Genomic DNA, 13,152 nt, shown 5'->3' with positions numbered 1-13,152 from the left:
AATACGCATGTTTTCATAAACGTTACAACATTCTTATTTATACAACCTTACAACAATAATTCAAACATATTGATTTATTTATTTTATCTGTTTATTTATGTATTCCTTCATTCATTCGTGTAATGGTATATTTATTTCCATGTGTAAGCTCATATATGTCATATAACACTGCATTAGTAGGCAGCTCTAGGTGCATGTTGTGAGTTGTTTTTTTCACGGTAGTTCTCTTTTTGGAGGATGTGGTGGCCCTGAAAAGGGCCGTTTGGTTTGTGTATGACAAGCATACTACTTCGAACTGGTATACTTGGTGACTGCTTTTGTTCCTTCACTGACTGCATGTTTGGCAAGCTCACCGGGCAAAAGAAGACGGACAGCGGTCTGAACCTCTCTGCTGGTAATGGTTCTACGCTTGTTGTAGTGTGCCAACCTGGAGGCCTCTGTGGCGATACGTTCAAATATGTCGTTGACGAAGCTGTTCATGATCGACATAGCCTTGGATGACACACCAGTGTCTGGGTGAACTTGCTTCAATACCTTGTAGATGTAAATACCGTAGGATTCTTTTCTACCTCTCTTTCGCTTTCTCTTGTCGCCAGTAGGACGGGTGGCCTTAGCTTTAACGCCTTTCTTTGCTGCTTTACCACTAGTTTTGGGAGGCATTTTGAACGTATGAGGATGAAGTTCAAAGTGACAGTCATTGGCGTTGATTCACTATTTATAGCGAACGATATGCTAATGAAGGATTCTAAACCAAGCGCGCCAAAACCAAACGAACGCAAGAGAAAACACAGTTTTTTAGGGTTTTTTTCATTCAAAGTGTTCATTGTCATTGTTGAGGCGCTGACTGAATGCTATTCATCTCTATCCTCAATTCTGATTGGAAGTATATATTTGCAATCGGAATCCGGGTCGGGTGTATAAAAACAGCCAGTGAGATACCCGCAGTATCATTCTCGTCCTAGTTCGAGCCGAATAGTTAACATACAATCATGTCTGGTCGTGGAAAAGGTGGTAAGGCAAAGGGCAAGTCCAAGACTCGTTCATCCCGTGCTGGTCTCCAGTTCCCAGTAGGTCGCGTACACCGATTCTTAAGAAAAGGCAATTATGCCGAGCGTGTTGGTGCCGGCGCTCCTGTATATTTGGCTGCAGTACTCGAGTACTTGGCCGCGGAAATACTGGAGTTGGCCGGTAACGCCGCTCGTGACAACAAGAAGTCCAGGATCATTCCACGTCACTTACAGCTTGCTGTCCGAAACGACGAGGAGTTGAACAAGCTCATGTCGGGAGTCACCATCGCCCAGGGTGGTGTATTGCCTAATATCCAGGCCGTTCTCCTGCCAAAGAAGTCCAACCCTAAATCCAAGTAAACCACTAAGTATGCACTGCATACACAAACCAAACGGCCCTTTTCAGGGCCACCACATCCTCCAAAAAGAGAACTACCGTAATAATTATAAATGATGTGTGTTGTTGTGAACGAGTGTAGAATTAGCGTAGCACTCAGAATCGCAAACATTATTGTAAGGGAAGGCAGGCCGGCAGCACGGCGAGATGTTATTTGAATAAAAAAAAACAAAAGTATCTACACAGCTCAGCTCTCGGTGGCGTTTTTGTGACACCGTGCTCTCCCCGCAGATGTAGCAGTCACATGGAAATGCAAAACAACAATCGAGATAAATGCATTAAAGCTTCAATATATCCATCTCACACTCACCACGTATATACACAATTCGCCAAGCAAGGAAACACGTTGCTATTTGCAATGACGTCTCTGTATTATGTGTTAATATATTATTAGGCATTTTGTATGTGGCGTAAAACGATCGCGAGTGCATCAGTTGATGTGAAAAACGGGTGATTGTAAATGAGTTCGTCTCGGTGTTCCAGTTGTGCGAGTGTGCTTCGATTGTAAATCACTTTATTCATGACACACTGTACTGGTCTTCTGATTAGCATTGTATGGAATATGTTATCGACTGGGTGGAGTAGTAAATTAGAGAGCTAGCCTCAGTCGACTATAGTGCCTTGTTTGAAATGGAAAACGGGTAAATTTACTTATACTGACTGGCAAATGAACATTAAATATACGTATATACGTTCACAGACACATACATACATACTATAATACGGTAATTCTCTTTTTGGAGGATGTGGTGGTCCTGAAAAGGGCCGTTTGGTTTGGGTTTATATTCTACGTTTATCCACCAAAACCGTACAATGTACGACCCTGGCGTTTTAGTGCGTAGACGACATCCATGGCGGTGACGGTCTTTCTTTTGGCGTGCTCTGTGTAGGTGACGGCGTCACGGATGACATTCTCTAAGAACACCTTCAATACACCCCGAGTTTCTTCGTAGATGAGACCGGAGATACGTTTGACACCACCACGACGTGCAAGACGTCGGATAGCTGGCTTGGTGATACCTTGAATATTATCGCGAAGAACTTTACGATGACGCTTGGCGCCTCCCTTTCCAAGACCCTTGCCTCCTTTGCCACGACCAGACATGTTTGATGAGTTCAGTGTATAGAAGTCAACTGCCTAAATTGATCAAATCTCTCGCACTTTATAGTCTGGTTGCGAACGTGAAAGGACTCACAACGCACTTGAAAAATCTTCTGTCAGATACGCACAATGACAAATAATTCGCACCCATTATATTTTACGTTTCAATCAACATCGCCGCTGATTGGCCATTAGTCACAACCAATAGGAGAGCGCGTGGTGGGGTCAATGACCTTTCAGACGACGGTCGAATCCGACTTTAGTCCCACTCTCTTCTTATGTATCACGAACTCGTGTTTGTTTTATTCAGCCCAACACGATCGAAACTGTAAATAATTATTACAGTTCTGAGTCGGGCGACGACGGTAAACGAATGTAGGGCACATTTGACGTTTTAATCAATATACATGACACAGATACTGGTGTACTTTGCATTAAACATACCAGAAAATGTAATGAATCACACTTTCCAAACCCGGTCTCCTTGCTACACGATGTAATGTAAAGCGTACACATTACGCAATTCGTCAAACCGAACGAGCAATGTGTGATTTGCACTTACGTAAACAGTTAGAGTTTGTATTGAATGGACACAGTGGTGGAACAATTTAAGTGTTACGTGTCTTAATGCAAGAGTTACGAACATTGTTAAGACAACGACCGAGTCCACCAACTTTGCTCGCAACTTCCAATTACAAGATGCGACATGGACGAGAACACATTAAGCTATGTATATAGACGAATACCCGTGGTTAAGATTTTCCACGTATTGATATCGCTGTGTTTATTAGCATTACTTTAACGAATAGGTACATTTTCCAATACGCATGTTTTCATAAACGTTACAACATTCTTATTTATACAACCTTACAACAATAATTCAAACATATTGATTTATTTATTTTATCTGTTTATTTATGTATTCCTTCATTCATTCGTGTAATGGTATATTTATTTCCATGTGTAAGCTCATATATGTCATATAACACTGCATTAGTAGGCAGCTCTAGGTGCATGTTGTGAGGTTTTTTTTTCACGGTAGTTCTCTTTTTGGAGGATGTGGTGGCCCTGAAAAGGGCCGTTTGGTTTGTGTATGACAAGCATACTACTTCGAACTGGTATACTTGGTGACTGCTTTTGTTCCTTCACTGACTGCATGTTTGGCAAGCTCACCGGGCAAAAGAAGACGGACAGCGGTCTGAACCTCTCTGCTGGTAATGGTTCTACGCTTGTTGTAGTGTGCCAACCTGGAGGCCTCTGTGGCGATACGTTCAAATATGTCGTTGACGAAGCTGTTCATGATCGACATAGCCTTGGATGACACACCAGTGTCTGGGTGAACTTGCTTCAATACCTTGTAGATGTAAATACCGTAGGATTCTTTTCTACCTCTCTTTCGCTTTCTCTTGTCGCCAGTAGGACGGGTGGCCTTAGCCTTACCGCCTTTCTTTGCTGCTTTACCACTAGTTTTGGGAGGCATGTTGAACGTATGAGGATGAAGTTCAAAGTGACAGTCATTGGCGTTGATTCACTATTTATAGCGAACGATATGCTAATGAAGGATTCTAAACCAAGCGCGCCAAAACCAAACGAACGCAAGAGAAAACACAGTTTTTTAGGGTTTTTTCATTCAAAGTGTTCATTGTCATTGTTGAGGCGCTGACTGAATGCTATTCATCTCTATCCTCAATTCTGATTGGAAGTATATATTTGCAATCGGAATCCGGGTCGGGTGTATAAAAACAGCCAGTGAGATACCCGCAGTATCATTCTCGTCCTAGTTCGAGCCGAATAGTTAACATACAATCATGTCTGGTCGTGGAAAAGGTGGTAAGGCAAAGGGCAAGTCCAAGACTCGTTCATCCCGTGCTGGTCTCCAGTTCCCAGTAGGTCGCGTACACCGATTCTTAAGAAAAGGCAATTATGCCGAGCGTGTTGGTGCCGGCGCTCCTGTATATTTGGCTGCAGTACTCGAGTACTTGGCCGCGGAAATACTGGAGTTGGCCGGTAACGCCGCTCGTGACAACAATAAGTCCAGGATCATTCCACGTCACTTACAGCTTGCTGTCCGAAACGACGAGGAGTTGAACAAGCTCATGTCGGGAGTCACCATCGCCCAGGGTGGTGTATTGCCTAATATCCAGGCCGTTCTCCTGCCAAAGAAGTCCAACCCTAAATCCAAGTAAACCACTAAGTATGCACTGCATACACAAACCAAACGGCCCTTTTCAGGGCCACCACATCCTCCAAAAAGAGAACTACCGTAATAATTATAAATGATGTGTGTTGTTGTGAACGAGTGTAGAATTAGCGTAGCACTCAGAATCGCAAACATTATTGTAAGGGAAGGCAGGCCGGCAGCACGGCGAGATGTTATTTGAATAAAAAAAAACAATAGTATCTACACAGCTCAGCTCTCGGTGGCGTTTTTGTGACACCGTGCTCTCCCCGCAAATGTAGCAGTCACGAGGAAATGCAAAACAACAATCGAGATAAATGCATTAAAGCTTCAATATATCCATCTCACACTCACCACGTATATACACAATTCGCCAAGCAAGGAAACACGTTGCTATTTGCAATGACGTCTCTGTATTATGTGTTAATATATTATTAGGCATTTTGTATGTGGCGTAAAACGATCGCGAGTGCATCAGTTGATGTGAAAAACGGGTGATTGTAAATTAGTTCGTCTCGGTGTTCCAGTTGTGCGAGTGTGCTTCGATTGTAAATCACTTTATTCATGACACACTGTACTGGTCTTCTGATTAGCATTGTATGGAATATGTTATCGACTGCCTAAAGTAAATTAGAGAGCTAGCCTCAGTCGACTATAGTGCCTTGTTTGAAATGGAAAACGGGTAAATTTACTTATACTGACTGGCAAATGAACATTAAATATACGTATATACGTTCACAGACACATACATACATACTATAATACGGTAATTCTCTTTTTGGAGGATGTGGTGGCCCTGAAAAGGGCCGTTTGGTTTGGGTTTATATTCTACGTTTATCCACCAAAACCGTACAATGTACGACCCTGGCGTTTTAGTGCGTAGACGACATCCATGGCGGTGACGGTCTTTCTTTTGGCGTGCTCTGTGTAGGTGACGGCGTCACGGATGACATTCTCTAAGAACACCTTCAATACACCCCGAGTTTCTTCGTAGATGAGACCGGAGATACGTTTGACACCACCACGACGTGCAAGACGTCGGATAGCTGGCTTGGTGATACCTTGAATATTATCGCGAAGAACTTTACGATGACGCTTGGCGCCTCCCTTTCCAAGACCCTTGCCTCCTTTGCCACGACCAGACATGTTTGATGAGTTCAGTGTATAGAAGTCAACTGCCTAAATTGATCAAATCTCTCGCACTTTATAGTCTGGTTGCGAACGTGAAAGGACTCACAACGCACTTGAAAAATCTTCTGTCAGATACGCACAATGACAAATAATTCGCACCCATTATATTTTACGTTTCAATCAACATCGCCGCTGATTGGCCATTAGTCACAACCAATAGGAGAGCGCGTGGTGGGGTCAATGACCTTTCAGACGACGGTCGAATCCGACTTTAGTCCCACTCTCTTCTTATGTATCACGAACTCGTGTTTGTTTTATTCAGCCCAACACGATCGAAACTGTAAATAATTATTACAGTTCTGAGTCGGGCGACGACGGTAAACGAATGTAGGGCACATTTGACGTTTTAATCAATATACATGACACAGATACTGGTGTACTTTGCATTAAACATACCAGAAAATGTAATGAATCACACTTTCCAAACCCGGTCTCCTTGCTACACGATGTAATGTAAAGCGTACACATTACGCAATTCGTCAAACCGAACGAGCAATGTGTGATTTGCACTTACGTAAACAGTTAGAGTTTGTATTGAATGGACACAGTGGTGGAACAATTTAAGTGTTACGTGTCTTAATGCAAGAGTTACGAACATTGTTAAGACAACGACCGAGTCCACCAACTTTGCTCGCAACTTCCAATTACAAGATGCGACATGGACGAGAACACATTAAGCTATGTATATAGACGAATACCCGTGGTTAAGATTTTCCACGTATTGATATCGCTGTGTTTATTAGCATTACTTTAACGAATAGGTACATTTTCCAATACGCATGTTTTCATAAACGTTACAACATTCTTATTTATACAACCTTACAACAATAATTCAAACATATTGATTTATTTATTTTATCTGTTTATTTATGTATTCCTTCATTCATTCGTGTAATGGTATATTTATTTCCATGTGTAAGCTCATATATGTCATATAACACTGCATTAGTAGGCAGCTCTAGGTGCATGTTGTGAGTTTTTTTTTCACGGTAGTTCTCTTTTTGGAGGATGTGGTGGCCCTGAAAAGGGCCGTTTGGTTTGTGTATGACAAGCATACTACTTCGAACTGGTATACTTGGTGACTGCTTTTGTTCCTTCACTGACTGCATGTTTGGCAAGCTCACCGGGCAAAAGAAGACGGACAGCGGTCTGAACCTCTCTGCTGGTAATGGTTCTACGCTTGTTGTAGTGTGCCAACCTGGAGGCCTCTGTGGCGATACGTTCAAATATGTCGTTGACGAAGCTGTTCATGATCGACATAGCCTTGGATGACACACCAGTGTCTGGGTGAACTTGCTTCAATACCTTGTAGATGTAAATACCGTAGGATTCTTTTCTACCTCTCTTTCGCTTTCTCTTGTCGCCAGTAGGACGGGTGGCCTTAGCCTTACCGCCTTTCTTTGCTGCTTTACCACTAGTTTTGGGAGGCATGTTGAACGTATGAGGATGAAGTTCAAAGTGACAGTCATTGGCGTTGATTCACTATTTATAGCGAACGATATGCTAATGAAGGATTCTAAACCAAGCGCGCCAAAACCAAACGAACGCAAGAGAAAACACAGTTTTTTAGGGTTTTTTTCATTCAAAGTGTTCATTGTCATTGTTGAGGCGCTGACTGAATGCTATTCATCTCTATCCTCAATTCTGATTGGAAGTATATATTTGCAATCGGAATCCGGGTCGGGTGTATAAAAACAGCCAGTGAGATACCCGCAGTATCATTCTCGTCCTAGTTCGAGCCGAATAGTTAAAATACAATCATGTCTGGTCGTGGAAAAGGTGGTAAGGCAAAGGGCAAGTCCAAGACTCGTTCATCCCGTGCTGGTCTCCAGTTCCCAGTAGGTCGCGTACACCGATTCTTAAGAAAAGGCAATTATGCCGAGCGTGTTGGTGCCGGCGCTCCTGTATATTTGGCTGCAGTACTCGAGTACTTGGCCGCGGAAATACTGGAGTTGGCCGGTAACGCCGCTCGTGACAACAAGAAGTCCAGGATCATTCCACGTCACTTACAGCTTGCTGTCCGAAACGACGAGGAGTTGAACAAGCTCATGTCGGGAGTCACCATCGCCCAGGGTGGTGTATTGCCTAATATCCAGGCCGTTCTCCTGCCAAAGAAGTCCAACCCTAAATCCAAGTAAACCACTAAGTATGCACTGCATACACAAACCAAACGGCCCTTTTCAGGGCCACCACATCCTCCAAAAAGAGAACTACCGTAATAATTATAAATGATGTGTGTTGTTGTGAACGAGTGTAGAATTAGCGTAGCACTCAGAATCGCAAACATTATTGTAAGGGAAGGCAGGCCGGCAGCACGGCGAGATGTTATTTGAATAAAAAAAAACAATAGTATCTACACAGCTCAGCTCTCGGTGGCGTTTTTGTGACACCGTGCTCTCCCCGCAAATGTAGCAGTCACATGGAAATGCAAAACAACAATCGAGATAAATGCATTAAAGCTTCAATATATCCATCTCACACTCACCACGTATATACACAATTCGCCAAGCAAGGAAACACGTTGCTATTTGCAATGACGTCTCTGTATTATGTGTTAATATATTATTAGGCATTTTGTATGTGGCGTAAAACGATCGCGAGTGCATCAGTTGATGTGAAAAACGGGTGATTGTAAATGAGTTCGTCTCGGTGTTCCAGTTGTGCGAGTGTGCTTCGATTGTAAATCACTTTATTCATGACACACTGTACTGGTCTTCTGATTAGCATTGTATGGAATATGTTATCGACTGGGTGGAGTAGTAAATTAGAGAGCTAGCCTCAGTCGACTATAGTGCCTTGTTTGAAATGGAAAACGGGTAAATTTACTTATACTGACTGGCAAATGAACATTAAATATACGTATATACGTTCACAGACACATACATACATACTATAATACGGTAATTCTCTTTTTGGAGGATGTGGTGGCCCTGAAAAGGGCCGTTTGGTTTGGGTTTATATTCTACGTTTATCCACCAAAACCGTACAATGTACGACCCTGGCGTTTTAGTGCGTAGACGACATCCATGGCGGTGACGGTCTTTCTTTTGGCGTGCTCTGTGTAGGTGACGGCGTCACGGATGACATTCTCTAAGAACACCTTCAATACACCCCGAGTTTCTTCGTAGATGAGACCGGAGATACGTTTGACACCACCACGACGTGCAAGACGTCGGATAGCTGGCTTGGTGATACCTTGAATATTATCGCGAAGAACTTTACGATGACGCTTGGCGCCTCCCTTTCCAAGACCCTTGCCTCCTTTGCCACGACCAGACATGTTTGATGAGTTCAGTGTATAGAAGTCAACTGCCTAAATTGATCAAATCACTCGCACTTTATAGTCTGGTTGCGAACGTGAAAGGACTCACAACGCACTTGAAAAATCTTCTGTCAGATACGCACAATGACAAATAATTCGCACCCATTATATTTTACGTTTCAATCAACATCGCCGCTGATTGGCCATTAGTCACAACCAATAGGAGAGCGCGTGGTGGGGTCAATGACCTTTCAGACGACGGTCGAATCCGACTTTAGTCCCACTCTCTTCTTATGTATCACGAACTCGTGTTTGTTTTATTCAGCCCAACACGATCGAAACTGTAAATAATTATTACAGTTCTGAGTCGGGCGACGACGGTAAACGAATGTAGGGCACATTTGACGTTTTAATCAATATACATGACACAGATACTGGTGTACTTTGCATTAAACATACCAGAAAATGTAATGAATCACACTTTCCAAACCCGGTCTCCTTGCTACACGATGTAATGTAAAGCGTACACATTACGCAATTCGTCAAACCGAACGAGCAATGTGTGATTTGCACTTACGTAAACAGTTAGAGTTTGTATTGAATGGACACAGTGGTGGAACAATTTAAGTGTTACGTGTCTTAATGCAAGAGTTACGAACATTGTTAAGACAACGACCGAGTCCACCAACTTTGCTCGCAACTTCCAATTACAAGATGCGACATGGACGAGAACACATTAAGCTATGTATATAGACGAATACCCGTGGTTAAGATTTTCCACGTATTGATATCGCTGTGTTTATTAGCATTACTTTAACGAATAGGTACATTTTCCAATACGCATGTTTTCATAAACGTTACAACATTCTTATTTATACAACCTTACAACAATAATTCAAACATATTGATTTATTTATTTTATCTGTTTATTTATGTATTCCTTCATTCATTCGTGTAATGGTATATTTATTTCCATGTGTAAGCTCATATATGTCATATAACACTGCATTAGTAGGCAGCTCTAGGTGCATGTTGTGAGGTTTTTTTTTCACGGTAGTTCTCTTTTTGGAGGATGTGGTGGCCCTGAAAAGGGCCGTTTGGTTTGTGTATGACAAGCATACTACTTCGAACTGGTATACTTGGTGACTGCTTTTGTTCCTTCACTGACTGCATGTTTGGCAAGCTCACCGGGCAAAAGAAGACGGACAGCGGTCTGAACCTCTCTGCTGGTAATGGTTCTACGCTTGTTGTAGTGTGCCAACCTGGAGGCCTCTGTGGCGATACGTTCAAATATGTCGTTGACGAAGCTGTTCATGATCGACATAGCCTTGGATGACACACCAGTGTCTGGGTGAACTTGCTTCAATACCTTGTAGATGTAAATACCGTAGGATTCTTTTCTACCTCTCTTTCGCTTTCTCTTGTCGCCAGTAGGACGGGTGGCCTTAGCCTTACCGCCTTTCTTTGCTGCTTTACCACTAGTTTTGGGAGGCATGTTGAACGTATGAGGATGAAGTTCAAAGTGACAGTCATTGGCGTTGATTCACTATTTATAGCGAACGATATGCTAATGAAGGATTCTAAACCAAGCGCGCCAAAACCAAACGAACGCAAGAGAAAACACAGTTTTTTAGGGTTTTTTCATTCAAAGTGTTCATTGTCATTGTTGAGGCGCTGACTGAATGCTATTCATCTCTATCCTCAATTCTGATTGGAAGTATATATTTGCAATCGGAATCCGGGTCGGGTGTATAAAAACAGCCAGTGAGATACCCGCAGTATCATTCTCGTCCTAGTTCGAGCCGAATAGTTAACATACAATCATGTCTGGTCGTGGAAAAGGTGGTAAGGCAAAGGGCAAGTCCAAGACTCGTTCATCCCGTGCTGGTCTCCAGTTCCCAGTAGGTCGCGTACACCGATTCTTAAGAAAAGGCAATTATGCCGAGCGTGTTGGTGCCGGCGCTCCTGTATATTTGGCTGCAGTACTCGAGTACTTGGCCGCGGAAATACTGGAGTTGGCCGGTAACGCCGCTCGTGACAACAATAAGTCCAGGATCATTCCACGTCACTTACAGCTTGCTGTCCGAAACGACGAGGAGTTGAACAAGCTCATGTCGGGAGTCACCATCGCCCAGGGTGGTGTATTGCCTAATATCCAGGCCGTTCTCCTGCCAAAGAAGTCCAACCCTAAATCCAAGTAAACCACTAAGTATGCACTGCATACACAAACCAAACGGCCCTTTTCAGGGCCACCACATCCTCCAAAAAGAGAACTACCGTAATAATTATAAATGATGTGTGTTGTTGTGAACGAGTGTAGAATTAGCGTAGCACTCAGAATCGCAAACATTATTGTAAGGGAAGGCAGGCCGGCAGCACGGCGAGATGTTATTTGAATAAAAAAAAACAATAGTATCTACACAGCTCAGCTCTCGGTGGCGTTTTTGTGACACCGTGCTCTCCCCGCAAATGTAGCAGTCACGAGGAAATGCAAAACAACAATCGAGATAAATGCATTAAAGCTTCAATATATCCATCTCACACTCACCACGTATATACACAATTCGCCAAGCAAGGAAACACGTTGCTATTTGCAATGACGTCTCTGTATTATGTGTTAATATATTATTAGGCATTTTGTATGTGGCGTAAAACGATCGCGAGTGCATCAGTTGATGTGAAAAACGGGTGATTGTAAATTAGTTCGTCTCGGTGTTCCAGTTGTGCGAGTGTGCTTCGATTGTAAATCACTTTATTCATGACACACTGTACTGGTCTTCTGATTAGCATTGTATGGAATATGTTATCGACTGCCTAAAGTAAATTAGAGAGCTAGCCTCAGTCGACTATAGTGCCTTGTTTGAAATGGAAAACGGGTAAATTTACTTATACTGACTGGCAAATGAACATTAAATATACGTATATACGTTCACAGACACATACATACATACTATAATACGGTAATTCTCTTTTTGGAGGATGTGGTGGCCCTGAAAAGGGCCGTTTGGTTTGGGTTTATATTCTACGTTTATCCACCAAAACCGTACAATGTACGACCCTGGCGTTTTAGTGCGTAGACGACATCCATGGCGGTGACGGTCTTTCTTTTGGCGTGCTCTGTGTAGGTGACGGCGTCACGGATGACATTCTCTAAGAACACCTTCAATACACCCCGAGTTTCTTCGTAGATGAGACCGGAGATACGTTTGACACCACCACGACGTGCAAGACGTCGGATAGCTGGCTTGGTGATACCTTGAATATTATCGCGAAGAACTTTACGATGACGCTTGGCGCCTCCCTTTCCAAGACCCTTGCCTCCTTTGCCACGACCAGACATGTTTGATGAGTTCAGTGTATAGAAGTCAACTGCCTAAATTGATCAAATCTCTCGCACTTTATAGTCTGGTTGCGAACGTGAAAGGACTCACAACGCACTTGAAAAATCTTCTGTCAGATACGCACAATGACAAATAATTCGCACCCATTATATTTTACGTTTCAATCAACATCGCCGCTGATTGGCCATTAGTCACAACCAATAGGAGAGCGCGTGGTGGGGTCAATGACCTTTCAGACGACGGTCGAATCCGACTTTAGTCCCACTCTCTTCTTATGTATCACGAACTCGTGTTTGTTTTATTCAGCCCAACACGATCGAAACTGTAAATAATTATTACAGTTCTGAGTCGGGCGACGACGGTAAACGAATGTAGGGCACATTTGACGTTTTAATCAATATACATGACACAGATACTGGTGTACTTTGCATTAAACATACCAGAAAATGTAATGAATCACACTTTCCAAACCCGGTCTCCTTGCTACACGATGTAATGTAAAGCGTACACATTACGCAATTCGTCAAACCGAACGAGCAATGTGTGATTTGCACTTACGTAAACAGTTAGAGTTTGTATTGAATGGACACAGTGGTGGAACAATTTAAGTGTTACGTGTCTTAATGCAAGAGTTACGAACATTGTTAAGACAACGACCGAGTCCACCAACTTT

At 42.9% G+C, this 13,152-nt stretch overlaps 12 protein-coding genes across 12 annotated transcripts; 4 read left to right on the top strand and 8 right to left on the bottom strand.

The window, feature by feature from the left end:
- Positions 1–285: 285 nt before the first annotated feature.
- Positions 286–660, bottom strand: LOC146738208 (histone H2B, gonadal-like). Its single transcript, XM_085503675.1, has one exon. It carries the CDS (start codon positions 658–660, stop codon positions 286–288), a length of 375 nt encoding a protein of 124 aa, XP_085359801.1.
- A 257-nt stretch (positions 661–917) lies between these two features.
- Positions 918–1,367, top strand: LOC146738207 (histone H2A-like). The gene has a single exon (XM_085503674.1). It carries the CDS (start codon positions 990–992, stop codon positions 1,365–1,367), a length of 378 nt encoding a protein of 125 aa, XP_085359800.1. The 5' UTR covers positions 918–989.
- Positions 1,368–2,197: 830 nt separating this feature from the next.
- LOC146738206 (histone H4) lies at positions 2,198–2,509 on the bottom strand. Its single transcript, XM_085503872.1, has one exon. It carries the CDS (start codon positions 2,507–2,509, stop codon positions 2,198–2,200), a length of 312 nt encoding a protein of 103 aa, XP_085359998.1.
- A 1,102-nt stretch (positions 2,510–3,611) lies between these two features.
- Positions 3,612–3,986, bottom strand: LOC146738205 (histone H2B, gonadal-like). Its single transcript, XM_085503673.1, has one exon. The coding sequence runs from the start codon at positions 3,984–3,986 to the stop codon at positions 3,612–3,614; it is 375 nt and encodes a 124-aa protein (XP_085359799.1).
- Positions 3,987–4,242: 256 nt separating this feature from the next.
- Positions 4,243–4,692, top strand: LOC146738204 (histone H2A-like). The gene has a single exon (XM_085503672.1). It carries the CDS (start codon positions 4,315–4,317, stop codon positions 4,690–4,692), a length of 378 nt encoding a protein of 125 aa, XP_085359798.1. The 5' UTR covers positions 4,243–4,314.
- Positions 4,693–5,519: 827 nt separating this feature from the next.
- LOC146738203 (histone H4) lies at positions 5,520–5,831 on the bottom strand. The gene has a single exon (XM_085503871.1). The coding sequence runs from the start codon at positions 5,829–5,831 to the stop codon at positions 5,520–5,522; it is 312 nt and encodes a 103-aa protein (XP_085359997.1).
- A 1,101-nt stretch (positions 5,832–6,932) lies between these two features.
- Positions 6,933–7,307, bottom strand: LOC146738202 (histone H2B, gonadal-like). The gene has a single exon (XM_085503671.1). The coding sequence runs from the start codon at positions 7,305–7,307 to the stop codon at positions 6,933–6,935; it is 375 nt and encodes a 124-aa protein (XP_085359797.1).
- Positions 7,308–7,636: 329 nt separating this feature from the next.
- On the top strand, positions 7,637–8,014 carry LOC146738201 (histone H2A-like). The gene has a single exon (XM_085503670.1). It carries the CDS (start codon positions 7,637–7,639, stop codon positions 8,012–8,014), a length of 378 nt encoding a protein of 125 aa, XP_085359796.1.
- An 830-nt stretch (positions 8,015–8,844) lies between these two features.
- LOC146738200 (histone H4) lies at positions 8,845–9,156 on the bottom strand. Its single transcript, XM_085503870.1, has one exon. It carries the CDS (start codon positions 9,154–9,156, stop codon positions 8,845–8,847), a length of 312 nt encoding a protein of 103 aa, XP_085359996.1.
- A 1,102-nt stretch (positions 9,157–10,258) lies between these two features.
- Positions 10,259–10,633, bottom strand: LOC146738199 (histone H2B, gonadal-like). The gene has a single exon (XM_085503669.1). The coding sequence runs from the start codon at positions 10,631–10,633 to the stop codon at positions 10,259–10,261; it is 375 nt and encodes a 124-aa protein (XP_085359795.1).
- Positions 10,634–10,889: 256 nt separating this feature from the next.
- LOC146738198 (histone H2A-like) lies at positions 10,890–11,339 on the top strand. Its single transcript, XM_085503668.1, has one exon. It carries the CDS (start codon positions 10,962–10,964, stop codon positions 11,337–11,339), a length of 378 nt encoding a protein of 125 aa, XP_085359794.1. The 5' UTR covers positions 10,890–10,961.
- Positions 11,340–12,166: 827 nt separating this feature from the next.
- LOC146738197 (histone H4) lies at positions 12,167–12,478 on the bottom strand. The gene has a single exon (XM_085503869.1). It carries the CDS (start codon positions 12,476–12,478, stop codon positions 12,167–12,169), a length of 312 nt encoding a protein of 103 aa, XP_085359995.1.
- Positions 12,479–13,152: the final 674 nt, after the last annotated feature.

The sequence above is a fragment of the Saccoglossus kowalevskii genome, chromosome 9 (genome assembly GCF_978046115.1).
Source record: "Saccoglossus kowalevskii chromosome 9, keSacKowa6.1, whole genome shotgun sequence".
NCBI classification, from domain to species: domain Eukaryota; kingdom Metazoa; phylum Hemichordata; class Enteropneusta; family Harrimaniidae; genus Saccoglossus; species Saccoglossus kowalevskii.
The sequence above is the reverse complement of the archived record's forward strand: the minus strand, read 5'-3'. Positions and strand labels throughout refer to the sequence as shown.